Raw genomic sequence first — 27,448 nt, forward strand, 5'->3', positions numbered from 1 at the left:
CCAAGTGATTTTACCATCTTATATTTTCACCAATATATAAGAGCTTTTATTGTTCCACATCCTATTAACACTTGATATTATCATACTTTTTAATTTTAGCCATTCCAGTGGAGATGTAGAATTTCACTGTAGCTTAATTTATGCATCCCTGGATACTAATAATGTTGAGCCCCTTTTTGTGTGCTATATATATATAAGACTATTTATAAAACTTCCTGTATGAAGAACCTACATTTTACTGGGTTATTTATAATTTTATTATTGACATGTGGGAACTTTATATATTCTGGATATAAATTTTTATTTATTTTTTAAAAGATTTATTTATTTATTTATGCATACGAGAGCTGGGGTGCAGGCCAGGGGGGCAGGGAGGAGGGTGAAAGTATTCACCAGAGACTGAGTGGAAAGCAGAACAGGTAGATCTACTGAAATACACTGCTAAGGGGAGCAGCAGACGAGATAGGAGAGGTCTGCTGTGCCATGTGGGTCACCTCCATGTCTGGGGATCAAACTTGTGCTGCAGTGGCTGCAGATAGCTTCATAGTGCTGAGACTAAACCCCTTGCACCACCAGGGAGGTCCCTATAATTGATTTTTAAATAAGATTTTTTATACTGGGAGCTTGCTGCATTCATTTATTAGTTCTGTGATTTTGTTGATATTTTTGGGTTTGCTGAGTATGTTACCTATCAATAAAGACAGTTTTACCTCTTTTGCTTTTTATTTCTTTTCTTTACCTCATCACAGGGCCTAAGGACTCCAGTATATTATTGAATAGAAGTGGTGTGATCAGGAGAAAGCATTCAATGTTCACCATTATGATGGTAGCAGATTTTATTTTTTACATAATAGAGGGGTTTTTTTTTTAAATATGCACACTTAAGAAAGTTCTTTTTCAACCTAAGAAAGTTCTCCTCCATCCTTACTGTGCTGCAAGTTTTTGTCATCAGTGAATGTCAAACTTTACAAGATACTTTTTCTTCATTTATTGGGATGCTCTCACAATATATTCGATATACAATGTATTCAATTTACTTCATTCCCTGCATGTAGGGATAACTTCTGTACTATTCCTGGGAGGTGCAAGGATGTTGCCTAAGAGGACAGATCCTAATACCAGGCACAGACCCCCACCTGATAATCCCAGTATTAATCAGACCCCCACCGGATTATCCCAGTATAGAAAATCTTATTTAAAAATCAATTATAAGGGCCTCCCTGGTGGCACAAGGTGTTAAATCAAGTGTTAATTTATGAACACTTTTTGCTGTTATTCTAATCATCTCCTTCATCAACATTCTTAATAGCCAACTGTTTCATATTTTGGTGGAACTTTGGACGCTGTTTGTTATATCATTCACTTGTTTGTATTTTCTAAATTTTCTCCAGTCAACATATTCTCCTACCCTCTAGTGATTCCATTCAAATACTTGTGTTTGAAACTTCTCTTCAGTTTTAGGTAATTAATTAGATTAATTAATAGACTTCAGGCCCATTCCTGTTACCTCTTTCTGTCATTATATCATAGTCACTTTGATTGGACATGGATGTTTCTCAAATCTCCGAAAGTAATATGCTCACAGGTCATTTAATGGTGAGCTATTACTCTCTGCATCCTTCATCTATCATTTATTTGCAGAAGATGCCTGTTTTGTCCTCTGTCCCAACCTGAGGTTCCCAGAGGAAGCTCCCAGGACAGTTCATTTTAGCAGACTTTCTTTCACGCAGCTTCTCTTGTCTGGGATCTTGCTGGTCAGAGTGGGAAAATAAACACAACAGGGCCTGTCTGTGTGCCATGACAGAGGTGTAGAGACGGGAATATCAGCCCTGCGGGGGAGTTTAATGACTCCCAATAGATCAAGCCTGAGTCCAGCGTGACTTTTCTCACAAGTAATTCTTTCCAAACTTGGCTTTTAAGTTCTGGCATTTTTGTCCATCTGAAACAGCTGAGGGTTAGAGACCTAGAGCTGGAGACACGTTCTTCAGCCCTTACAGAGTATACTGCCTTAGATGTGGAATAGGGGCCGGACCAGAGAGAGGCTGTTATTTCCAGCTGTTGTGCTTTGTTTTTGTGAAACAGGAAATCATTATCTGGAGAGCCAGAATCCTTGAGAGTTCATTTCCCCAGCCACTAGAGCAAGGGCCTTTATCACTGCTCCCACAGAGCACCCCAAGGAGCCATTCTAAGGCATTGTCTTGTCAAAATAGTTCCTTTTTTTCCCCTAATCACTGGCTGCTGATACAGGCTGTTTTCTGTTCTGTCTCAGTACTTAATATGCCCAGCAGTGAATATCAACTATTTCATTGCCCTACGTTGATTATTAAAATTAAAACTTTTGTACTAATAAAAAAAAAAAGAAACTTTCAAAATGAAAGAAAAAGCACACTCTTCTTTTGTCAGTAATAATGAAAAGAATTTAAATTGTATAGCAATATATACTTTACTGGTACCATTCATGGGCATGCACTTGTCTCATTTGGTCGTACAGACCCTATTGAGGTGTTTAGACCGGATTATTATTATTCTTTTTAAAAGCGAGGAATCCAAGACTCGAAAATTGAGATTAGATAGTTTTACATGAATTTCATGGGAAACCTGCACTGCTGTGTTTTTTGCAGCACAATTCACAATAGCTAAGATGTGGAAACAACCTAAATGCCCAAAAACAGATGACTAGATCAAGATGTAAATAGACACAATGGAGTCCTAGTCAGCAATCAAAAAAGATAAACGCATGCCATTTGCAGCAACATGAATGGAGCTGGAAGGGATTAGGTTCAGTGAAATAAGTCAGAAGGAAAAAGAAAAATATCTGATAGTTTCACTTATAGGAGGAATATAGGGGAACTGAACAAAGAGTCAGAGAAAAATAAAAGACAAAACTAACGGGCAAATTGTAGTTCTGAGACATAGAGCAAGGAAGAGAAGAGCACAAGGGATTATGGGGATGGTTCACAGGGGAAGTGGTGATGGGAGATTTATGGGGACTACCCCTGAGGAGAGAAATCACATATTGAACAAAAATGAATGATGTAAGAAAATAAAATATAAATAGGGGGGAAATAAAAAGATCAGATAGTTTTAAAGAGGTTGAGATGCTGTCCCAAAGCCACAGCACCCCCAAATAACCAGCCCAGGGGTATGGCTCATCCTTCTAGATTCAAATCCTAGCTCTACCACTTAGCAGCTCCACGACTGTGGCTTGCTCACCTAACCTCAGCGCCTCCATATGCCCATTGCTAACACAGGAATACTAGTAGAACTGCCTCTGGTAGGAATCTCCTGGGTCATGGAGAATGTTTCCGTATGGCTCTGGGCACACTCTGGCCAATAATACGTGGATGGAAAGCATTGGTTGTGCTGCTGCTGTCTTAGAGAGGAGGCGGTGGTGGTGGGTAATTGCCCTTTTTCCTTTTAGGCGCCTCTCCTGCCCTGAAATCTGAATTCTATTCCCAAAGTTACTTGAGTACTTCAGACACACTCCAGAATCACCAAACTTCTGTGAGGTTAGAGAATCCTGTTCCAAATTCATACTTTGAAGTAAAACACCATAAAAATCTCTTTCCCCAATTCAATTTTGTCCTGATTCTGAAGACAGTTTGTACTTATCTCCTCTACATGCTCTGTACCTGTCTTAATCTTTTGTGTTTGTTGTTTGTTTGTTTGTCTGTTTTTTGACATTTTAAGAGAACAGGTTTATTAGGAAAAGGAGAAAGAAAAGGAGAGGCACCTGCATAGTCACAGGAGGGCAAGCGAGCTACTGTACCTCTCTTAGTATTACCCAGAAATCTTAAGGTCTTAGAGAGCATAGTTACATTCTTCCTCTCGAAATACATTTGGGATTATTTATTCTTTCTTTTTTTTTTCTTAAAGATTTATTTATTTTTATACAAGAGCTGGGGTACAGGCCAAAGGCCTGAGGGGGTGAGAGGATTCATCAGAGACAAAGCAGGGAGCAGAACAGACAGGCAGACCAAAACACACTGCTGAGGGGAGCAGCGGGTGCAGCAGGAGAGATCTGCCGAGCCATGTGGGACTCTCCCTGGCTGGACAGGAATCAAATTTGCACTGCAGAGGCTGCGGGCAGCTTCACAGTGCTGTGCTTAACCCACTGCGCCAACAGGAAGGCCCTATTTATTCTTTCTTGCTGACAACCTTTATCAGATTCATCATAAGTGTCCTCGTGAAAATAACGATATCCTTATATTCTCTGGTGCATGCTTTTGTAAAGTCTTTGGGGAAGCAAATCTGTGCTTTGTGTTGTACAACATGCCCTAAAATGTAGCTGCTTCGAGAAGGGCAGGCACCCCACCTTTAGGTCCTTTGAGTGACTGCTCATATACAGAGAGAGGAGACAAGGCACCCAAGTGCCGGCTGGCTGTGCATCTAGCAGCAGAAAAGATTCAGTATGAGCCCTGGGCCATGCCCTCAGTGTAGGACACGGGGTTACTATTTTTAAAGAGTGGAAGGCAGTATGTTTGTCAACATTCATAGTGAGTCATAGTCGGGCAAGGAGCTTTAGATTTCAAAACAAAAGTCCTGACCCATTACTTCATCTCTGTCTACTCAAGTCTCTGACTTTAAATGTCAGCAGGAATCAAGTTAACTTCAGGAAGCAAATCATTAGCATTGACCATCCTGTACCCAGGCTCATGCTTTCTTGTTACTGTCCACATACCCTGTACACGTACCAGAATTAATGTATTTACCTGCTCTGTCCTGCAAACTCCTTTAGCATACACAATAATTTTGCTAACAACTTGGTCAAACACTGCCAAAAACCTCTGGGGCTTATGTCTTCCACATTCTGTTTTGAATATTGTCTCATGAAAGTTCTCATTTAAGAATGATAAGCAAAAAATATAGGCACTAAAATGATAGATGTAGAATAACCCCTACTTTGTGCGTGTAGGAGTGTTTATGAATGTTCAGGGGGAGCTTGAAGGACACATGAAAGTGTGACATCGATCATTTCAGGTGACAGCAAGATTCAGGTGCTTTTCATTGTATGTTTTTCTGCATCTTCCAAATGCTCTAAAATAGAACTTCTTAAAATTATCACAATTGGGCCTCCCCGGTGGCGCAGGCGGTTGAGCGCAGCGCTGTGAAGCTGTCCGCAGCCTCTGCAGTGTGGGTTTGATCTCGGCCGGCTGGGGAGATATCCACTTGGTACGGCAGACCTTTCCTGTCTCGCCTGCTGTTCCCCTCAGCAGTGTATTTCAGTCAGTCTGCCTGTTCTGTTCCCCACTCTGTCCCTGGTGAATCCTCTCACCCTCCCACGCATCTGGCCTGTACCCCTGTTCTTGTATGTATAAATAAATAAATCTTTAAAAAACATTATCACAATTAATCTTGGTATTTAAGAAATAGACTGTTAACTTATTTTAGAAGTTGGTGATGGGATCATCCATGAGACTGATGTGCTTTAAAATAAATTCCCCTGTGAGTGCGTTAGCTACAACGAGACTTCAATCCTGAGTCACCCTTGGCTGAGGTCAAGAAGACTCAACTCTGGTCCTGGGGGAGCTGGGAACAATTCAGTTAAGTTCACCTTGTTTAAGATATGAGAGTTCTTGTCCTTCCACTTTCTCCCATTCTTTGATTACTTGATTGTGTTTCCTTTCTTGGAAACATTGAAGATCTCTGGGAGACTTTTAAAAAGCCTGTGGCCTCTTTTATCTGACATGTAACCAAACTTCTCAACATGCAGGTTTTGGTTTAGTATATTTGTAAGTAGGTGTTTATTCCAAGACTGCTTTCTGCATTTTTATGGTCTGTCTCTAAAATGCAATGACTATCTACGTGGGGCCCACACAAACATCACGAGAAACAATAGGACCAATGGAGAATCTAAAATCACTCCATGTCTGAACAGTGACGGTAGGCGCCACCACACAGCAGCTGAGCACTTTCAAATGTTCGCAAGCATGTTTACACAAGTAATTTCATATTTGCTTTCAAATGAGAACCAGGATTATGATTGACCCATGTCACAGTGGGGAAATGACTTGCCTGAGACTACAGCAAGTTTTGTGGCAGAGCCAGGATTGGAAATAAATCCTCTGTTCTGTGGCTTCATCAAAACTCCTACATTGCCAAATGTCTCTTTCTGAGAGCTTCCCCAGGGCTACCTGGCTCTAAGGAATACCCATGAAAATAACATCAAATACTTATATAATGTTTGCTCTGTGTGTGTACATTAACTCAGTCCAAACCACAAATTAAGAGGTAAATACTATTATTACCATCATTTTACAGTGGAGAGTGCTTTCAAGTAACTAGCCCGGGGTCACAGAACTTGGAGGTGGAGTAGCCAGGATAGGAATCTCCTGGAGCCCCAGGCCTGCTCATGACCCCTTGACAATGGTTGTCGGGGCCTGTCTGCTTCCCACCTATTTATGCCTGGGGTGACCCAGGCCACAGATGGCAGTTTTGATGAGTCTTGAATTCCTTCTCTCTAAATGTACAGTTTGAAGCATGTGCCTTATATTATTTAAGCAGTAAGAATACTGTTCAATTTCCTTGTGAACAGTGCAAGGGAGAGTTGAGAGAGCAACAGTAAAGCTGAAATGTTTTTGCACAATAACCACACAGGTTTATACAGTTCTAGGAATTCAGATCTGCCCAATGTTTTCATCTGTCTCCTGCCTGACTGTCAAGGAGTTTGGATTGAAAAAACAGAAGTGGATTTTACTAACTTTAAGCAATTTATTTAAGGAGTTTATTCTAAGGATATAGTGGTTTATGGAATGAAAAGAAAAGTGGAAGACTCAGACTTTGGAAAATTGTTATATCAGCTTTTACTGTGTTATAGACCACCCTGAATTTGGTGTGCCTCCTCTTCTACCCCCACCCCAAAATCAACCACTTGTTTAGCTCAAGATTATGCAAATCAGGGATCCAGGCAAGCTTGCACAGTTCCCGGTCTGTGCAGGGCTGAGACGATCTCCTTAGGTGCTTACTCCTGATCCTAGTTGCCTAGTCTATTGGGGTGCCTTGCCCCCATTTCACATGGTCACCCAGTACCCTGCAGGCTCACTCCCAGGATGGTGTCAGGGTTTCAAGTACCATAGAAGAGGCTGAGCCCCAGTGCACACGCCCTTTTCAAGTTTCAGCTTGCCGTGTATCTGTTCTTGATTAAAACCAGTCACAGGCTCTAGCTCAGAGTCAGTGTGGGGTGGGACTGCCAAAGACAGGGAGAAAGGGAGTATCTGGGGCCATTTTTGTGATCTCCCACAAGTGGTTAGGAACCTTGGCAGCTTTAAAGTTCTATTCACCAAGAACAAATATGCAGGCTCTTCAGGGTGCCTCCTTGTCAGTAACTCAGCTCCCATGTTCTCCTGCCCTCTAGTGATTCCATTCAAATATCCAAAGAGAATCTGACTCCTTGCTTTGTGACCAAGGAGGATCATCTGGCAATAGCTTTTCACTCTGTCTGCAGGTTTCCTACCTCATGAGGCCCACTGAAAAATTTGAGAGGGTCAGGAGTAGTAATGGATCTCTTCCTGTTAGAATAAATCTATTGTTATGCTAGGAATTAGTCTTTGTCCTAGTTTTCTAAGATACTATCTGAACTTGTGATGTTTACAGTTTATAAATTGCATCTACCATCATCTGTCAGAATGTCTCCTTTGATCTTGGTAGCTAAGAGGGAGCTGGACAAGTACTGAAATGAAATCAAATTATGGACTCCAAATTCAATTGAAAAGAAGCAATCCACTGCACATGTGAGCCATTTGGGTTTTTTTTTTTCCTTATCATTGTCGTTGCTGGGAATAAGCTCTGGCTAATAGAGGTGATTGGAAATTATTTGTCAGGATCATTTTGGCTTGCAGGAATTGCCCATAACTTTACTAGGGATGATCTTAGGGTGGCTGAGTGTGCCTCTTGCCTCCAAACGACTTTCTGAATTTCTCCTCAAAGCTGTATTATAGCACAGCAGTGTTAACAATTGGAAGAGAGTCAGGCTTGATACCAACTCACACAGATGCCCCTTCTTCTCCTTGACCTTAATACACGTGTGCACAAGCATAGGCGATCATGTGCAAGGGCCCCCAACTGTTTCCTTGCCCTTGTCATCAGTCCCTGACTGAATTTATAGAGTCAGCTTTGGAAAAGTAGCAGCTTCCATCACTAAAATTCAAAATGAATGAACTTTGAATCTGACCAGAGTATGACTACTATATAACTGTCCCAGGACTGTTAAAGGCTAGAAAGCATGCTGTGTGTGCTTGAAGTAGGACATGTCCAGCCAGGTGAAACACCTGAGTTCCACTCCCAGAATAAGTGGCCATGATTCATGTGGTACAATGGACATTAGAATTGTAAGTATCATTTATAAAGAGAATGTTGAGTCTCAGCCCTATAGGAGCATGTACTGATTAGAAGGACATTAGTACTAGTTAAAGTAGACCCATATAGTGAAGGGAGAAGAGAGGAGCCTTTGCTGAGACAGACACCCCCAGGTTAATTTCATGTGGTCACATTGACGTCCTCTCCAAGGCACAACTCTGCTTCTGTTACTCAACAACATAACCAGGATAATAATCACCAAGCACCTAACCTTGGGTGTGTCTTAATCCTTCATAAACCTGGTTCTTTTTTCTGTCTCTAACTGTTGTGGTTAAGAGATGTTAACCATACTAAGCTGTGTCTTTACCTTCCTTGGATATTTCAGCACCAAGGGCTCATCTTACAAAGCCAGAAACCTGATTTAACCTTCTTACCCAAAAATGATGAGGCTCTTTGAAAATGAGACATCTGACCAAATTTAACAGTAGAATTCAGTACCTCCTAGCCCTGCTTTAGGGTACAATGATTCACCTAGACCTTCACTAAAGTCCAGGAACTTGACTTTCCTCCTACTGCTTTAGAAGTCCAAGGGTTCCTTGACGTTTGCAAGCATCCTGGGCTGTTGCTGAGTGTATCTTCAAGTGGTGTCCAGGTAAACAGTGACTGAAGATATGGAGGCACCCGAGTGGGATATCCTCTGTGGTAAAGGGGCAGTCAAGCCTTGGTCAGGGTAAGGGCATGGGCACTGCAGATCTGCCACTGTCTGTGGGAACTTGCCCAGTGCCCCTCTGGGCCATCCTTTTCCTGGTCTCCAGCCTTGGAACTTCCAGGGCATAAAACCATGTTCAAATCAGAGTGAAGATGGAGACCTCCTTTTTCCCTTGTCTCTACTATACATTCTGGTTTGCAGTAACTTCTGACTCCCTCTCTTTTAAGCACCTGAACAAAACAAAAAGAATATTTCCACTTCTTAACTCACCATAGAAGAGTCTAACAGTTCACCAAGCAGAACTTCATGGCCCATCCAGAAGGGTTCAGGTCCTAGAAAGTCCTCTGTGTTCACTCTTCTTTGGTGGGCTTAGAAATAGTTGAGGGTAGAGCCTCCCTGGTGGCGCAGGAGGTTGAGCGCCACACTGTGAAGCTGTCCACAGCCTCTGCCGTGCGGGTTTGATCCCAGCCAGCCGGGAAGAATTCCACATGACACAGCAGACCTCTCCTGTCTCACTTGCTGCTCCCCTCAGCAGTGTATTTTATCAGTTTGCCAGTTCTGTTCCCTGCTCTATCTCTGGTGAATCCTCTCACCCTCCTGTGCATGTGGCCTGTACCCTGGTTCTTGTATAAAAATAAATAAATCTTTAAAAAAAAAAGAAATAGTTGAGGGTAAATGGAAAATATGGTGATTTTGCTATGGCAGGAAAAGATAAGTAAAACTCGGATTCTCAGAAGTTCTCATTATGAGTTAGCCCTCTTTGAGATACCTTGATATATTGAAATGTTAACAGGTTACCTTCTAAAATGAATGCTGATTTTTCTATTAACCATACATTTTGGAATTTAGTCCTGCCCCTACCTAAGACCTCAGATGGTGAACTGGAGTTGGCCCATCAGACAACAGCAGGGTGTTGGGGGGGGGGGGGTCTCTACCCAAATAGTTGGAGATTGGCGCCTTCATCTAAGAAAAAGAAAAGCTGACATCAGATATGCGTATTGCCAGGGAAACAGCAAGACAGTTGAGTGGGAGTTCAGTTGTTTGAGGAGAAAACCAAAAGCAGGAATCCAAAGGTTCAGAGGTCAAAGTTTAGAACCAGCGAGAAAAGACTGATTAGGATACATAAGAAATTGGGGGTGTTCCTGGGTCATCCATCAAACTTAAAGTCCTCTATATTAAGCTTACTTTTTTGACAGAGAGAGAGAGATAGAAAGAGAGGGAGACAGACAGACAGACAGGCACACACACACACAGAGAGAGAGAGAGAGAGAGAGAGAGAGAGAGAGAGAGAGAGAGAGAGAGAGAGAAATGTGTTGGTTCAGCCCATCTTGATGAGCAGGTATGGAGCTGGCAGGACCAATCATTAGAAGTTGCTCAGCACTGCTTCCTAGCTCCTGTAGCAAATAAAAAAAAAAAAAAAAAAAACAACTGTAGTGTTGAATTTTCTTGATAAGAATTTTATCAAGTAGTGGTTAAGTGGTAGTTTGATGAACTGACTTCTTTGCTTTGGGGATATCTCTGACCAGGTATCTTTACCATCATCCAAACATCTTCTCCCCTAGATAATGCTAAGAATGGATGGCTAGACTCAGAGCCTCTGGCTCTCCCTTTTATCATAGTGTATTGTGAGCACTCAGCAGGTCTCAGTTCTTTCACCCTAGTTAGAAGCTCCCTTAATAAGGTCCAGATAACTAACTGCTTTCTCTCACTCATCAAGAAGGAAATCTGAATTCATGCCCCAAGTCTTCCCTGTATAAAGTGATGTTAATCTTTGTTTAGTTAACTTCTTTTACTCCACTGAACAATGCTCTTAAAAGTTGTGTCAGGATAATTCTTCCTAATCGCAAAGATAATTGGAAAAATTAACCAGACTTTAGTTTAATGAACAAGCATAAGGAAATACCACTGTTAAAGAGAATGAAAAGCAGGACCTCACTTCTAATCTCCCCATGGGCAATTTACTCAAACTTGTCTCCTCTGCCAAATGAAGGGGTCAACTCTTATTATTTCTAAAATACTTTTCAAGTCCCCTAATTCTGTGTTCCTTTTTTCACTTGACACATTACACCACAAATATTCAAGTAACTATTGTGCATCTGAGGCCGGCTACATGCAGCTTTAAGTATATGCTCTTATAGTGACTAATATTTTATGTAAAGAAAACTGCAATAATCCAAGAATATTTGTTCTTGCCACTGCTAATAAATTCCAATAAACAGCTCTCACTGACTTTTTTGCACATGTCATTGTGGTAACAAATTAGGTTAACAACTGGGGAAAATACGAGAGTATCTGGTCTCTCTCACATCATAGAAACTGTTGTTTATTTTCCCGTAGTTCTTTTTCTTGTGCTGCTGATTTGTTTTTGTTGATTGATTAGAACTCACTTCATTTAATTTTATCTTTTGAGAAGTTAAAATTGATTGTGGTCTAACACTGAGAGAACACATCCTTTCTTTTTAGTTTGCATTGGTAAAGACAGTAGTAGGAAGCAGCACTGAGGTTCTGGAAATTCTCCCTGTGATGTAGAATGAGCACCAAATCTTTGTACTTGGCTTTTCTTTGGCAGCCTCCCAAGTCATAATAAAAGTAATTTGGAGTAAGTGGAGTGATTCTAATTAAAATAATGCTAGAGGGCCTCCCTGGTGGCTCAAGGGGTTAAGATGCAACCTATGACACAATCTGCAGCCACTGCAGCACGAGTTCGACCCCCAGCCAGGGAGCTACCCACATGGTGCAGCAGACCTCTCCTATCTCACCCACTGCTCCCCTCAGCAGTGTATTTCAGTCAGTCTACCTGTTATGTTCCCTGCTCTGTCTCTGGTGAGTCCTCTCATCACCCGCACCTCTGGTCTGTACCCCAGTTCTTGCATGCATGAATAAATAAATCTTAAAAAAAATAAAAATAAAAAATAAAATAATGCTAGATTTTGTTTTTTTTTTTGGTTTGGATTTTGTTTTAATAAGTCAGTAAAATGGAATTAAAGATGGTTGTTAACTTTGTCCAAAGATAATTGGTTTATGCCTGTTTCTTACTGCAAAGATTCGCAGGCCTTTCCTCCTCGTTGTTTCCACTATTGGCGGCTTAGTGCCCATCCTGAGCATCTCAGAAAAGATCTAGCAGCTGTCTTATCCACATGGAGCACAGCTAAGCAGTTGTTTTCTTCCTGTAAGTTAATTAGTAGGAAGAGTAAACCTGTGTTTGCACCTTAAAATATTCCCCACCGCCCCCGGGACTTTCTTTTTTTTTCTTTTTTTCATTATTGTTTTTTTTTATTTTTTACATCATTGTTCATTTTTAAACAATATTTGCCCCCCCCCCCCCACTCAGGTGTAGTCCCCATAGAGTTTCCTTCCCCAAGGCACCCGTGCACCATCACCTCAGTCCCCTGTGCTCCTCCCTCCCTCCCTCTAATCCCTCTCCCTCCTCCTCCCCTGCAGCATGTCTCTGGGTTATAATTTTCTGTTTTTGCTTTGTTGTGTTTTGTACTGTTTTTTTCTTTTTTTTAACAGTGTTGTCTTAGTTGGCTTCCCTATATTCCTGTGATAAGTGAAACCATCCAATATTTTTCTTTTTTCCTTCTGACTTATTTCACTGGCATAATTCTTTCTAGCTCCATCCACGTTGCTGCGATTGGCATGAGTTTATCTTTTTTGATTCCTGAATAATATTCCTTTGTGTATATATACCACATCTTCTTGAGCCAGTCATCTATTTTTGGGCATTTGGGTTGTTTCCAGGTTTTACCTATTATAAATAGTGCTGCAATAAACATAGGGGTACAGGTTGCACCTTAAAATATTTTAAATCAATTTTAAGATATCTGTTTTCACATAAAACTTTATGAAATATTATTTTCCAACTTTTTTTAATACATATCTACTTTACAACATGAAAATGCATAATTCTGGTAGTGGCAGTAACAGTAGCTGCCATCGCTGCATGTTTTATTATTTGCCAGGCACAATGACATTAACATCTCTATTACATTTTCCCAACAACCCTGTCATGTTGGATTTAATATTTTTTCTTATTTCATAGATGGGAAAACTGAGACACAGAGAAATTAAACTACTTACCTGATGTCACCCAGCTAATAAGCTGCAGATATAGGTAGTCTGGCTCAAATTATAGGCTGTGGTTATTATTCACTCAACACATACATCATGACCAGCATCCTTGTGAATAAACATGCAAGACTAGCATGACAATGTGTGACTCCATTAAGATATAAAAAATTGGTATAGCCAATTTCCCATTACTAGACAGTTAGATTGTTTCCATTTTTTCTCATACAAATTTGCTATGATAAATACACCACTATATACTTCATAGCATGTCTGTCTGTTTTTTCCTTAGAATAAATTCCCCTGTAAATGAGATTCTTAGATCACTTTTTTGAAGACTTTACACCAGTTTTCAAAGTGTGCTTCAGAAAGATTTTTTTAATCTTTCATCAGAGTGCAAGTTTCATCTTGTCACAAATAATGATTATTATTTCTAAATCTTTGCCTCTCTGACACTGGGAGAATCATATATATTGTTTTATAATGTTAAACTTTTTTCTAAATAGTCATTAGACATTCATATTTCTTCATTAATCTTATCCTATTTTTTGTATGTGAAAGTGTATCCATTTTTATTAAGGATACAATGCCATTATGTATTAAGGATATTAAGCTTTTGCCATATATATGCAAATATTTTTTCCAGAAATTTTACAGATAGCTTTTTTTTATATGTGAAAGTCTCAAATACATGGCTTAATGCTCATAAAAACAACTGCAGATGTCTTTCAGTAAATAATAAATGAAGCAAAATTAAGAGCTCACCCATAGGGATATCCAAGTTAATAAGTGACAATCTTTTAAAAATGGTATTGGGCTGTCCTTGGGTTCACCTTAAGAAATGCTTTATTTGCATGTCAACTCTGGACCACTTCTGCTTGTCATCTGTAAAATTGTCTCAGTAAAGTATTATTTCTTTATAAATGTAGTAAACAGATAATCGTTCCAAATTTAACCTGTACACTACAATTTGCCAGAACATGGATTTTAAAAAAGATCATAGACAATGAACCTGCTGCAGGAGAGAGAATTTTGTAACTAAGTGTTTTAATACTTTAAAAAAAAAGATTTATTTATTTATGCATACAAGAGCTGGGGTACAGACCAGAGATGTGGGCATGGGTGAGAGGTGAGAGGGTGAGAGGATTCACCAGAGACAGAGTGGGGAACAGAACAGGCAGACTGACTGAAAAACACTGCTGAGAGGGGCAGTGGATGAGACAGGAGAGGTCTGCTGCACCATGTGGGTTGCTCCCTGGCTGGCTGGAGATCGAACTGGTGCTGCAGAGGCTGCGGATTGCTTCACAGTGTGATGCTCAACCCCTTGGGCCACCAGGGAGGCCCTTTAATACTTTTTAATAGCTGCCACAGAGATTGTAGAATTTCTAAAAATTCATTTAATTAAAAATTGTTCCTCTAGATTTAAAGACACTTCCTTCAAATTATAAGCCTAATGCTTTAAAACTGTCTAGTTTTGAACTGTCTAGATTTTAAATAACTTGGTTTTAAAAGGAATTTATTGTAAGAAAACTGTTTAGTAGAGACAAAGGCCTATTTTTTCCCCCTTTTTGGGGGAGAAGAATATGAGAAATGCTATTTTAGGGCATGGTTTCCAGTAGAAGGGAATCCTTTGGCAGGGAAGTATAAATAGTTTTGGCAGAAAGCTGCCCTCCAAAGGAAAAGGACTTCAGCCTTTTTGAAACTGGGGAGTGGTAATAAGCCCAAGGCAATAAGGCTTCCCCTAACTATAGGAGTGGGCCGATGCAGGAATTCCTGGGTGAAACACCTAACAAAAGCCCCATAGAGCCCCTTCATTGGAAATTGGTGAGATTTAAGATGCACCCCTTTTCCAGCTCTCTAGGCAGGATCAGTTGCTATGCACTGATTATATATTACTGGGGGCCCTCATGTTCCCTATGACCTTCTTTACAATAGTAGCAGCAGTAACAGTTGTAGCAACAGCAGATAAAATATAAACCTCATAAACCTAGATTGTTCTTGACCCTTTTGCCTTCATTTTCCAGAAAATAAATTTCTTATACATATATAGAAATCGATTAATGATTAACTTGAAGGAGAGTCTCTTTAAAAAATCTTTATCTTTAAAATGCTTTGAAATCCTTTAGAGGGTCTGTACATACAGAAATACATTTTTGCTCATTCTGTTCCTAGGGTGAATGTGGTTATGTATGTATATGTATGTATCCGTGCTCCTGTGTGAACCTGTATTTTCCAGCTGATATCTCCAGTAGAGGAAATTGTTATTTCAATACATATTCTTGGAAAGGTGGGTAACAAGCCAGACATCCCACCCACGTGCCATTACCTTAGTAATTACGTGTGGCATTGTTGATTTGAAGCGGCTGGACGTTCATGAAGGTTTGGCGGGGTTGGAGAAAACAACAATTTGACTCAATTATTTAAGTACTTATTTTCCTCTGATTCCAAATTACTGGCAGTAGAAAGAGTGGGTGGAATGATGGTAGAGAACCCCCCTACTCCCTCACCCCACCATATATATTCTTCCAGAAACAGGGAGAAGAGAACAAAGTTTTCAAGTAACGTTTCTTTTCCCAATCATACAATCAACAGACCTTTACTGAATATTTACTATATGCCAGACAGATTTGCCATTTCTTCATCAGAATGCACTCCATCTTACTAGAGACTTTATTTCACCCCCCCCACCACCACCCCCCACTTCCCACGAACCCCTTAGGACACACAGGGTCCACGTGTTACCAAAAAGTTTTGTATCTTTTCCTCATCAAGGCTCAAGTCTCCTTCCTTAAAGGCCCTGCAAGGGTGAAATTTATTTGTCATAACCTTTTTCTTCTTCGTTAAATGAAGAAACCACAAGATGGAAAATTATTTTAGAGGAAATTATATAATGAACATTTTCTCATGTTACTAAATACTAATGACTCTGTGTCTCAGTTTAACATTCATCCAAAACTTGGTTCACAATTTTGATTTATTTCCTTTGGGTAGAATTACTAAGTCGCTTATGAATATTTGTAAGACTCTTAATATAAGTTGCCAAACCACTTTGCAAAGAGTTTATAACAATTTGCAGGCCCAGTGTCTATTTATTGTTCACAGATTCTTTACCCTCATTTGATAATAAAAACTTTAAGAATCTTCACTGATTTTTTTAGTTTCATCTTACTTTTCTTATTGCTAAAGATACTGAACATTTTTTACATGCTTATTAGATATTTTTAATTATCTTTTCTGAGTTGTCTATATATGTCCTTTACTTGTATTCCTACTAGGATTTTTATATTTTTTTGATTTGTGTGAACTTAATTCACACTAAGGATGTTAACATTTTGTCTTAAATATTTATTGGACACCTTTGGGCTAAAATCCCTGTTATTTGCAGTCATATTATCAGAGTTTTATATTATTTTATCTAGGAGGTGATTTTCAATGTGTAAATACTAAGAATATATACTTTAGAGCAGAGTAAATATTTATTTTGGAAACTTCTATAAAATAAAGGGAGAATGTGTAAGAGTTAAGTAAGTTGATCTTACCAGTGCTTCAAAATTGAGAGACCCGTTTGTATTCCTACTGCCTTTAATGTATAGCCCCTATGGTGAGCTCCGTGCTGATACTAAATGCTTGATAAGTAATGAGCTACTTTGGAATGCACTGGATTCTAGATAAAATTCTAGTCATCCCTCATTCCCTTACTTCACTTTCCCATAAATCTAGAGACCCTGAAGAGCTGCCCCTCATGTGTTCTCCTTTTCTTTTTAGACAATTCTTCTTCACTCCAGGAAGATGAAGAGGTAGAGATGGAGGCCATCCACTGGCAAGCCAGCAGTCCCACCTTGAATGGACACCCTGCCACTCCAGTGACCTCTGCGCGTTTCCCCAGCTGGGTCACTTTTGATGACAATGAAATCAGCTGCCCTTTGCCACCAGCCACCTCTCCTCTGAAGCCAAGTACACCGCCTGTTGGATCTGTGATCCAAGATGTAGCTTATAACTCAGTGGGGTCATTTAAGAAGAGGGAACGTCCCAAAAGCACTTTGATGAACTTCTCCAAAGTTCAGAAGCTGGACATTTCCTCCTTAAATCACCCACCTTCCATAACCAAGCCTCCACCTTGGAGGGCAACCAATCCTTTCTTGAATGAGACTCTACAGGATGTACAACCCTCGCCGATCAACCCTTTCAGTGATTTCTTTGAGGAGCAGGAGAGACGGTCCCAAAACAGTTCCATTTCGAGCACCGCAGGCAAGAACCAAAGAGATTCCCTCATTGTCGTCTACCAGGATGCCATCAGTTTTGATGATTCAAGCAAAAGCCAGTCACACTCTGATGCTGTTGAGAAGCTTAAACAACTCCAAATTGATGATCCTGACCATTTAGGTAACACAGCACTACCTGATGATGACCCAATCGCCTGGATTGAACTAGATGACCACGTGCCTGGCTCAGCACCGTCCCAGCCCAGGGATGGGTGGCCAATGATGCTGAGGATCCCTGAAAAGAAAAATATCATGTCCTCCAGGCACTGGGGACCCATCTACATCAAACTGACAGACACTGGTTACCTGCAGCTGTATTATGAACAGGGCCTGGAAAAACCTTTTCGTGAGTTCAAGCTGGAGATCTGCCATGAGATTTCAGAACCCAGGCTCCAAAACTATGATGAGAATGGCAGGATCCACAGCCTGCGGATAGACCGTGTCACCTATAAGGAGAAGAAGAAATACCAGCCCAAACCTGCAGTGGCCCACATGGCGGAGAGGGAACAGGTGATTAAGCTGGGCACTACCAACTATGATGATTTTTTGAGCTTCATCCGTGCAGTTCAGAACCGCCTCATGAATCTACCGGTGTTGTCAATGGACTTGACCACAGTTGGCTTGAATTACCTTGAAGAGGAGCTCACAGTGGATGTCAAAGATGAATTCTCAGGCATCGTGAGCAAAGGAGAAAACCAAATTCTCCAGCACCATGTCTTGACACGGATACACATCCTGAGTTTCCTCTCTGGGCTTGCAGAGTGCCGCTTGGGTCTCAATGACGTCCTGGTCAAGGGCAACGAAATCGTCTCCCGGCAAGACATCATGCCTACCACCACCAGCAAGTGGATCAAGCTCCATGAGTGCCATTTCCATGGCTGCGTGGATGAGGACGTATTCAACACCTCGAGGGTTATTCTTTTCAACCCTTTGGACGCGTGCCGGTTTGAGCTCATGCGGTTCAGGACAGTGTTTGCAGAGAAGACCTTGCCTTTCACACTCAGGACGGTGGCGAGCATCAATGGGGCAGAGGTGGAAGTGCAGAGCTGGCTTCGGATGTCTTCCGGCTTCTCCTCTAACCGTGACCCTCTTACTCAGGTGCCCTGTGAGAATGTGATGGTCCGTTACCCTGTGCCCAGTGAGTGGGTGAAAAACTTCCGCAGGGAAAGCATGCTGGGGGAGAAGTCTCTGAAAGCCAAAGTGAACCGTGGGGCAAGTTTTGGCTCAACTAGTGTGTCAGGCTCTGAGCCTGTCATGAGAGTAACTCTGGGAACTGCCAAATATGAACATGCCTTTAACTCCATTGTGTGGAGGATAAACCGACTGCCTGACAAAAACTCAGGTAGGTGGAGGTCTCCCACAGTTGCGAAAGCAAGAAGGGGACCAAAGTGCCACATCCTCTTTCCCTGTGAAGCGCTGGGTTTTGTTGTGTGACAGGAATAGTGCTGGAGGGTGAGGAAGGGGGCCAGAAAAGTCAAACTATCTGAGCAAAGTAAGGGGTATGGGTGGCCCAGTTTGCGCCATCTTTTCGCTCCCTTATAATCATACTTCTTCCATAAAACTAAACATTACTCTTCTCAGCTAAGCCGCTAAGCAGATTAAGAATTTATAGTCTTGGCTGATTGGTTAAGGTATAATCTGTGGCACTGGAAGCTCTCTATTTCCAGATCCTAGAAGGTTCAGGAGAGATAGCTTCTTAATGGTGGTCTGGCTGTAGGTAAAAGAGTCCGTTTATGGCCAAGCCAATGTACAATACAGGTGAGGAGTTAGATTTATGGTTCCAGCCACTCTGTGTGAGGCCTGTAAGCCATTACATATCGGGCCCAGAGCTGGGATTTGGGGAGTGAGAAGAGTCATGGGCTCTGATCACATTGGAAATCCAGCCAAGGCATGAAGGTCCAAAGGGACTGAGATTCTACCAGACAAAAAAATCAAGGAAGGAATGTTGAACTCAAACAAAGAAAGAATGCTTACCAGCCCTGGCTGGCCAGCTCTCAGCTCACCAGCTCTCAGCTCACCAGCTCTCAACTCACTTTTGTGCTTGAGTGAGGCTGGAAGGCACCAGCTTTCCTCATGTCCAGTGAGACTTAGAGAAACGACAGGACCAGGGAGTCATCGGGTCGACCCTACTAGCCTTATTTCTTAGAGTGGGTCTGGATCACCCCAATGGCATGTAGCAAACCCATGATCCTTAAACTACTTCTCGTATTTCTAATAAATTTTGCCCATCTATTAACAAAAGTGGGTATCCTAGCTGAGCAAAAAGAATAAGATTTGGGAAAATTCTGGGTTGAAAAGTCTTTCTCTTAAGCAGCTATTCTTTTTTCCCTTTCTGTTATGGAATCCTATTAGTGTATTCGGCCTTCATCCCCTGTTTGAGTGTGGAGCGGCTGTGTTCGCGCACCCTAAGTGCAATATGATGTGATGGCAAGAGAAATGCCATCTGCTCCACTCCCCCGTGCTCCACTCCCCGGATGCCAGGCAGCAGGACACACCAGGACACTGTGTCAGACACTGGGTGTAGCGGTGCTCACCAAGGAGACAATTGAACCTCTTGTTTGAGGCTGGACTTGCCACCCCTTTTTACTAACACACAGAATTTTAAAAACAAAGTCTTCCTCTTTGTTCTTGCTCATACATTTCCCCTAACATCAGCTCTCTGTTCTCCTGGGGGTAGCTCTGTGATCCCCACCTCAGCCACAGGGTCCATGAGAGCTTTCCTCTGACCCAGAAGCCCTTGGGAAGAGAAGGGAAGTGGTAGGGACAAAATTACTGTTTAACTGGCTGGAGTCTTGACATAGGAAAAGATAAGCCCTCTGGTTTATGTTTATTAGAAGTGTTAACTTTGATTTAGTAAGTGCGTATTTAGATACTTTCATCTGGGATTTTCAAGCTGGAAGGGGGCTTGGGAATAATTTACCACTTCATTCTACAAATGAGGAATTAAGGACCAGAAAGTGACATAACTCGTCTGAAGTCACGAAGCCACATCCAGGATTCTTTTCTCAGTGCCCACAGCTGCCTCTTAGTAGGTAACACTAGATAGACACAAAGTTGAAATAATTTCCACTATGAGAACAGAGATTTGTAATTTTCTCAGTATGTACACAAATAGCGCATGTTTCATACTTCTTTAGCTCAAATATTTAAAAGAAATATAGGAGGTGGTGGTTGTTATAAGCATCAAAGACTGACTGACTACTTTAAACAACAATGAAAATTAAAAAGGAGGAAAGTAAGAAATTGTCAGGAGGCTATAGGTAGCAGAGAGATCTCAAGGAAAGTTGGAACAGGCAGGCTTCGGAAAGAATAGATCTTGGGGGCTTCCCTGGTGGCGCAGGGGTTAATGTCAGCACTGTCAAGCTATCAGCAGCCACTGCAGTACGAGTTTGATCCCTGGCCAAGGAGCTGACCCACATGGTGCAGCAGACCTTACCTGTCTCACCCGCTGCTCCTCTCAGCAGTGTATTTCAGTAGATCCTTCTGTTCTGCTCCCCACTCTATCTCTGTTGAATCCTCTCACTTCCTATACCTCTGGCCTACACCCCAGTTCTTGTATGCATAAATTAAAAAAATTAAATCTTAAAAAAAATGAATAGATCTTGACATCAGGAACTGTGGCTGTTTCCTTAGGCTGCAACTATTGGGACAACATATCACCAGTCGTTTTCTGTTCTCATGCCTTTTGGCCCCAAAGTGGAGGGTAGAACAATGTATGTTGACCATCTTGACCTCACAGATGATATGCAATGCTGGGGAAGGCAATATCCCAAGGGAAAGAAAAAAACAGATTGAAGAAAGGGGGAATAGGTGTAGGACAGAGGGGGATTAGCAGGTCGCGAGCAAACACTTTCCTTAATGCTTCTCCAGGGGTAGTGTTCAGTAGGCTCAAGGCAAAGTAAATGCAAATTATATGCCATGCATTTGTTTCCAGATTACTGGACCCTAGTTTATGAAAGATGTTTGAAATACAGGACAGAATAAAGATATTTGGGAATGTTTCACACTTAAACTCCTTCCTTCCCCCATCACTGCTTTTGCTGTCATATATTTTTAGTGGTAAAACTCCAAAAAGAGGGCTTATTACTCACACTGGTCAATAGGATATTTCCATATCAGTTCAGAAAATTGATCACACCCTTTCCAGAACCTTGAGATGTACAGGATCTGATTTCCAGTCAGCAGATTCTACCACTGCTGGAATTCATTGCCCAGCCCCTGTCCTCCCCATCTGGTGCTCCATATGGAAACTGTAGAATTGACAGTGGTAATTAACCCTTTTCTGTGCTCTTCTGCCTTAGTCTTCAGACAGCTCTGGGAAGGTGCCTTTTACAGGTTACTTTTCATAATCCTCACACTTCCATTTTTATTTTTATGTTTATTTTTTTTTAATTTATACAAGAACCGTGGTACTGGCCAGATGAGAGGGAGGGTGAGAGGATTCACGAGAGACAGAGCAGGGAACAGAACAGGCAGACTGACGAAATACACTGCTGAAGGGAGCAGCGGGAGAGACGGAGAGGTCTGCGTGCCATGTGGGTAGCTCTGAGGCTGGCGGGGATCAAAGCAGCATTGCAGAGGCTGCGGACAGCGCAGCGCTGCGCTCAAACGCCTGCACCACCAGGGAGGTCCACTTCCATTTTTAATGAAGGAAGCCTGAACCTCTGTGTGGCTACTCTCACCTGCAGTGGCCCCCGGCACCCCTATCCCCCAGGGGCTGGTCAGACTACATGGGACCTGGTACTAGCAGGTCAGTACACGGGGCTTTGCTGGCACCCCAATAGAGTAACTCCCACAGGCTTGTCCCAGATCCAGCCACCAAGAGACACCAACAAGCTGTGCCAGGATTCCAACATGGCCCCCACCCAAACAGCCTATGCTATTAGCTGCCCTGTCTGTTCTCCAAGGGCCCTCCCACCCTAATCCCTAGAGCTTTTCTTAACCCTAGAAGGCACCAGAACAAGTGCTGCTATTTTCCCAAATCACCTGCCAGAAAATAAAACATTCTGTCCTGTAGAGTTAGCTTTCTTTGCTAGAATTCCAATTTTTATTAGATGAGGTAAAGAAAATGACGAGGTAATTGCAAAATGATTTGCCTTTTATGGAAAATAGAAATGTGAATGTTAATTTTTAATTTTCTCAGTTTGATCAAGAAAAATAACAGTGCATGGGCTGATTATTTCATTACCATGAAAAAAACTATACTAACTTTCAAAATTATGCTTCCTTATCTGTCCAGCATCCCTGTATATCATTAGTATATGCTCAGAATCAATTAAATGTTGTTTTCATGGTTTGTTGTGAATACACTTTGATGGGGTAAGAATACATTATTGGTGGGGCCCTTTTTGCTGGAAGTAATTCTTTTTCAATTTTCCAACAATGTTTAAATAAGGGTAATTAGATAAAACTATTGTTCAAGTTGCTGTTGAATTAAATTGAGACTCCTCTATGTACTTAGTAGTCATCTAAATGATAGCAGTATATCAGGATTTGAGGTTATAATTTGAAGTCAGTCAGATCTAAATTTTATTCCCAGTACTACAATTTAATGGTTGTATGATTATAGGCGATTTACATAAACCTCTCAGAGAAATTTCATTTTCTTCATCTATAAAAGTTATTAATACCTAACTACTAAGAATGAAATTGGATGATGCTTTTTAGTGTTTGGCACAGTCTCCGGTCTATAATAAATATTTATTAAATGATAGCTATATACAGGCCTAGCTCCTTCTTTTGTGCTTAGTAGATACTGTTCTTTTTACAAATTAAATGTTGGAGGTAGGACCTCCCCGGTGGTGCAGCGGTTGAGCGCTGGCTTGAGAAGCTGCCCGCGGCCTCTGCGGTGCTGGTTCGACCCCCGGCTGCTCCCTGGCCACCGGAGGAGGGTCCCGCATGGCGCGCAGACCTCTTCTGCCGCCCACTGCTCCCCTCAGCAGTGTACTTCGGTCCTTCTGCCTGCTCTGCTCCCCGCTCTGGCTCTGGTGAATTCTCTCACCCTCCCGCGCTTCTGACTGTACCCAGTGCATGTATAAACAAACAAACAAACAAACAAATAAATAAATAAAAACATGCCTCTTAAAAAAAAATAAAATAAATGTTGGTGGTAACCCTTATTTAGACAAGTCTATAGTGCCGTTTTTCAACAGTATGTACTCACTTTGTTTTTAATTTTTTTTAAATAATGTATAGTGTAAATATAATCTGGAACCAAACCTAACAGCATCTTCAAGGTGTTCCTGTAATTATATCCATGGTATAAAATTGTTGAAAAATATCAAATGGATTTTTTAAAAAGTGTAATTTTACAATTATTTGCATCTTATTTAAATGCCTGCCCCAAAATCAGTGCAAATTTTTAATTTTAATTTCCCAAAAGATTACTCTTTAGAAATAACCTTTGAAATATGTTGCATTTGTGAAACAGAGCAAAACACATACTTCATTCCAATGTTTTCCTTAGAGAGTGGGTGTGTATGTTCTCATTCTCTGAGATTAAATAGTCCTGCCCAGACCAATAAAGAAAAATGGAATAGTTTATTTGGGAAAACTCAGATAACTGAGGGCTGATCTTGTTACATAATGAAGTCAAAGCCATTTCACACTGTTTATCCACAGCGGGTTGCTGCACTGAGGTTCTTTGAATTCACTTCCTCTCAGCCCTGTCACCCTACAAACCAGTCTCGAGGTTTGGGGACTATGAGGTTATGGCTCAGACAAAGAGGTTAAGAGGTTAAGAGATAGGCTGCTGGGTTTAATCCTTATCTCTGCCACTTTCTAGCTGTGACTTTGGTCCATTCACTTTACTTCCAAAGCCTTTGTTTCCTCATCTATGGAATATAATAATTGGGACCTCAAGGGAATGGAATGAAGATACAGTGAGAGAATCTGCTTAGAGCATCTAGCACAGCACCTGCAGGGTGCACAGCAAACTCTCCCCACCGCGTCTGGAGAATGACAAAGTAGGCCTCAGTGGCCGCGGGCACAGAACTAACCTCTACCCCTTTTCGCTCAGATATCTAATAACAATTCCTAAATGCAAACTAAACCTTAACTTTGCCAGACAAGTACAGTTGAACTTACCGTAGATTTACAGAATCAAGGGACAATCTACCCTTTCCTACTGTTCCCCACCCCCAGCACAACTTTACAGAAGTGGCCTGGAGAGAACACAGGACTGAATGCTGGCTCTCTGCTACTCACCAGGAGAACTGGGGTCAAACCCAGCTGTCCCGAGTGGCTGTCTGTGTTCTCTCAGGTACTATAGGCTTCCCTGACACCTGTGTGCTGTCTATAGAGCATTGTCATTTACAAATGCCATTCCCTCACATGAACAAAAAATGCCAGAAAGCATTTTTTAAAGACTTATTTTTATTTATTTATGCATACAAGAGCTGGGGTGTAGGCCATAGGTGCAGGGGTGAGAGGATTCACCAGAAATAGACTGGGGAGCAAGACAGTTGGATCTACTGAAATACACTGCTGAGGGGAGAAGCAGGCGAGACAGTAGAGGTCTGCTATGCCATGTGGGTCATCTCCCTTGCCGAGGATCAAACTCGTGCCACAGTGGCTGGTGATAGTTTGATAGAGCTCTTTAACCCCTGCACCACCAGGCCAGCCCCACATTTTTTTTAAACTATGAAATGCTATTAAGAAAATTCAGTTTGCCTTTTGAAGGAAATCATGCTCTTTCTCCAGGTGGCTGTCACTGGTATTTTAGGAGATGTTAGTGCTGTTCCCTTTGGCTCCCTCTTGCCACTCTACAACCCGTACACTGACCTGAGCAGGTAGAATAACCTAATCTCAGGCGATGGGTTTGGCTGCTGGGGTTCCAGGCTGCTGTCATCAGCTAATGTCCTATCACAGAGTCTGGGACTCATGCAGTGTGATTTCTGCTGAGGCAAGTCCTCTGCTCAGCACTGGCCCTTCTGGCAGACTGCCAGTCCTCCCTTACTCTTCAGTCGCTCCTCTGTATTCTCTTTCTATGTCCTCCCCAAAGAACCTGCTCCTTAGATTCTTTTGTCTCTCTTTCATAGCTTCTGGCCACCCACACTGTTTCTTCTGCCACCTTGAACTTGGCTCTGACCGGGAAGTGCCTTCCAGATTTGCCAGTCATGTGAATGTTGAGTTCAGCATGCCCACAACTTCTGCCTCCAAAGCTGCTGTGAGATCCATCTCTGTGGAAGACAAGACTGACGTCAGGAAATGGGTTAATTATTCAGCACACTACAGCTACAAGGTACCTCAGGGGGCAGCTGGCTAATGCTTCCAAGTCTATTTGTTGGCACCTGTTCCCTCTCCCTTCTCATTCAAAGTGTCCTAGAAGAGCTTCTCCATACAGAGCTGTGGATGAGTCTACTCTGGCCTTTAATGAATAATCTTTAGTGAGCAAGAGAAAGTGGCAGGGGAAAAAGAGGCTGATAAAAGAGAATAATTTTTCAGTCATCATGAAAAACCACAAAAAAGAACAATGGGTAAAGGGATATTATTCATCATTCATAATGTAATTTGTGTTGTAAGAGTGAACTTGGAATCCCAAGTAGTGTGGTCTCCAATGACAAAGCCCTATTGCAGGGCTCTTGATCCAAGGGACGTGGGAGGATGTTTTCCTGAATAGCTGAAGTTCAAGTCAGTACCTGCCGTGGCCACTCCAGTGCTAACTTGAAGCATTTATGTCAATGATAAGAGTCGATGGCATGGATCTGGGTGAAGTTAGGACATAATCTCAAAAAATAGGCCAGCTTTTATAGTTGCAATGGGATCAGGGCTGAGGAAGAAGGAAACCAAGCTAGGTGTCCTGACATAAACAGTGATTATGTTCTGAAGGGCTAGAAATCCAACAGGAGGAAAGTAATGCCAAAGATGGAAAAGGGAGGTGATCAAAGAAGATTTTACAAGTGGTTCAATAATTTTTCATTCATGATAATATTCTTAGAGTTATGTGATGATTTATCCCTCCTCTAAACGCTTCCTCAGTTGTGTGAGCTAAAACATTCAACTAACAAGAACAAATACTCCATCTTGTGGCCTAAAAAAAAAAAACCAGTTTCTTTCCCCAACCTGATGAACCTTGTCATCTATTCTGTCAAAGTGGTATTGAGAGGAACTGCCTTGTTATGAAATTCCTGAGCTCAGAGGATTCCCTGCCTGACTTATCAAAGGCATCAGTTGAAGTTTGTCATTTTCAAGCCAAGATTAATTTATTAACCCCTTAATAGCAGCTACACTATTTTTGCAGTAGATAAAGGGAGAACTATAAATAAATACTCCAATACTTATTAGTTTGGAGACTATTAAAAAAGAAAAGTAATGGAGAGGTATAAAGTTACCAAGGAATTCATTTGGTAAACCTTTGTGATTACCTGTGCTACGCCTCCACTGCTGGTTTGCAGGAGTAAATGAGGACTTGCCCTGTCCTAAGCTTAGGGTGCATTGGAGCTGGGCAGGTGTCCAAGATACGGTGGGAATATTCACAAGGGAAGCACCTAACTCTACTAATGAGTCAAGAATAGCTTCACAGAAGAAGTGACCTTTGAGCAACTCTCCACAGCATGGAATGAGAATTTTCCAGGTGGACAATGAGGGAAAGGAAATTCCAAATCAAACCAAGGACATTTGCAAAGACAGAAAGTCATGATACACACAGGGCTAGTAGCTCCAGTGTGGCTAAAGCCCCAAACATTAGCAATATTACAAGGACTCTCAAAAGGCTAGTGTTCTCAGTTGATTTATTTTCTTAGTGGGATGTTTTTTCTTCTTTTTGATATTTCTCTCCAACTTCTATTCTCGGCAGGTGGAAATTGAGCAAAAAAAGAGTTTGAAGCCAGACTTTGAAAGAGAAGAAGTGGAAAATCCCAAGGAGTGTGGGGTCCAGTGATGAAGCTCTACTGCAGGGGCCTTGATCCAACAGTCACAAGAGGATATCTTCCTGAATAGCTGAAGTTCAAGGCAGTCGCTGCCATGGCTACTCAGTGATGGGGACAGTGTATTGCCCTTCCTGTTGGCAGTCACCTGCACTTTAACAGGAAACTCAGAGGTGGTTGCTTGGAGAAGCTCTCCTCACGCCTGAAGCACCTGGCTCACCTGACTTTGGGGGCTTAGTTAACTCTAA

At 41.7% G+C, this 27,448-nt stretch overlaps 1 protein-coding gene across 4 annotated transcripts in view; it reads left to right on the forward strand.

Annotated features, from left to right (window-relative positions):
* STON2 (stonin 2) overlaps window positions 1-27,214 on the forward strand; it is a gene marked incomplete at both ends in the record, with an annotated part of 99,905 nt that extends 72,691 nt beyond the window's left edge. For all 4 annotated transcript variants that reach the window (XM_084239577.1, XM_084239579.1, XM_084239578.1 and 1 more), the window contains 3 exons: window positions 16,838-18,676; window positions 25,374-25,576; window positions 27,131-27,214. In XM_084239577.1, coding sequence (XP_084095703.1) covers window positions 16,838-18,676; window positions 25,374-25,576; window positions 27,131-27,214 — 2,126 coding nt within the window. The remainder of the gene's footprint in view (window positions 1-16,837; window positions 18,677-25,373; window positions 25,577-27,130) is intronic.
* Window positions 27,215-27,448: the final 234 nt, after the last annotated feature.

This window comes from Talpa europaea (assembly GCF_964194135.1).
Source record: "Talpa europaea genome assembly, chromosome: 8".
In the NCBI taxonomy this organism is placed as follows: Eukaryota; Metazoa; Chordata; class Mammalia; order Eulipotyphla; family Talpidae; genus Talpa; species Talpa europaea.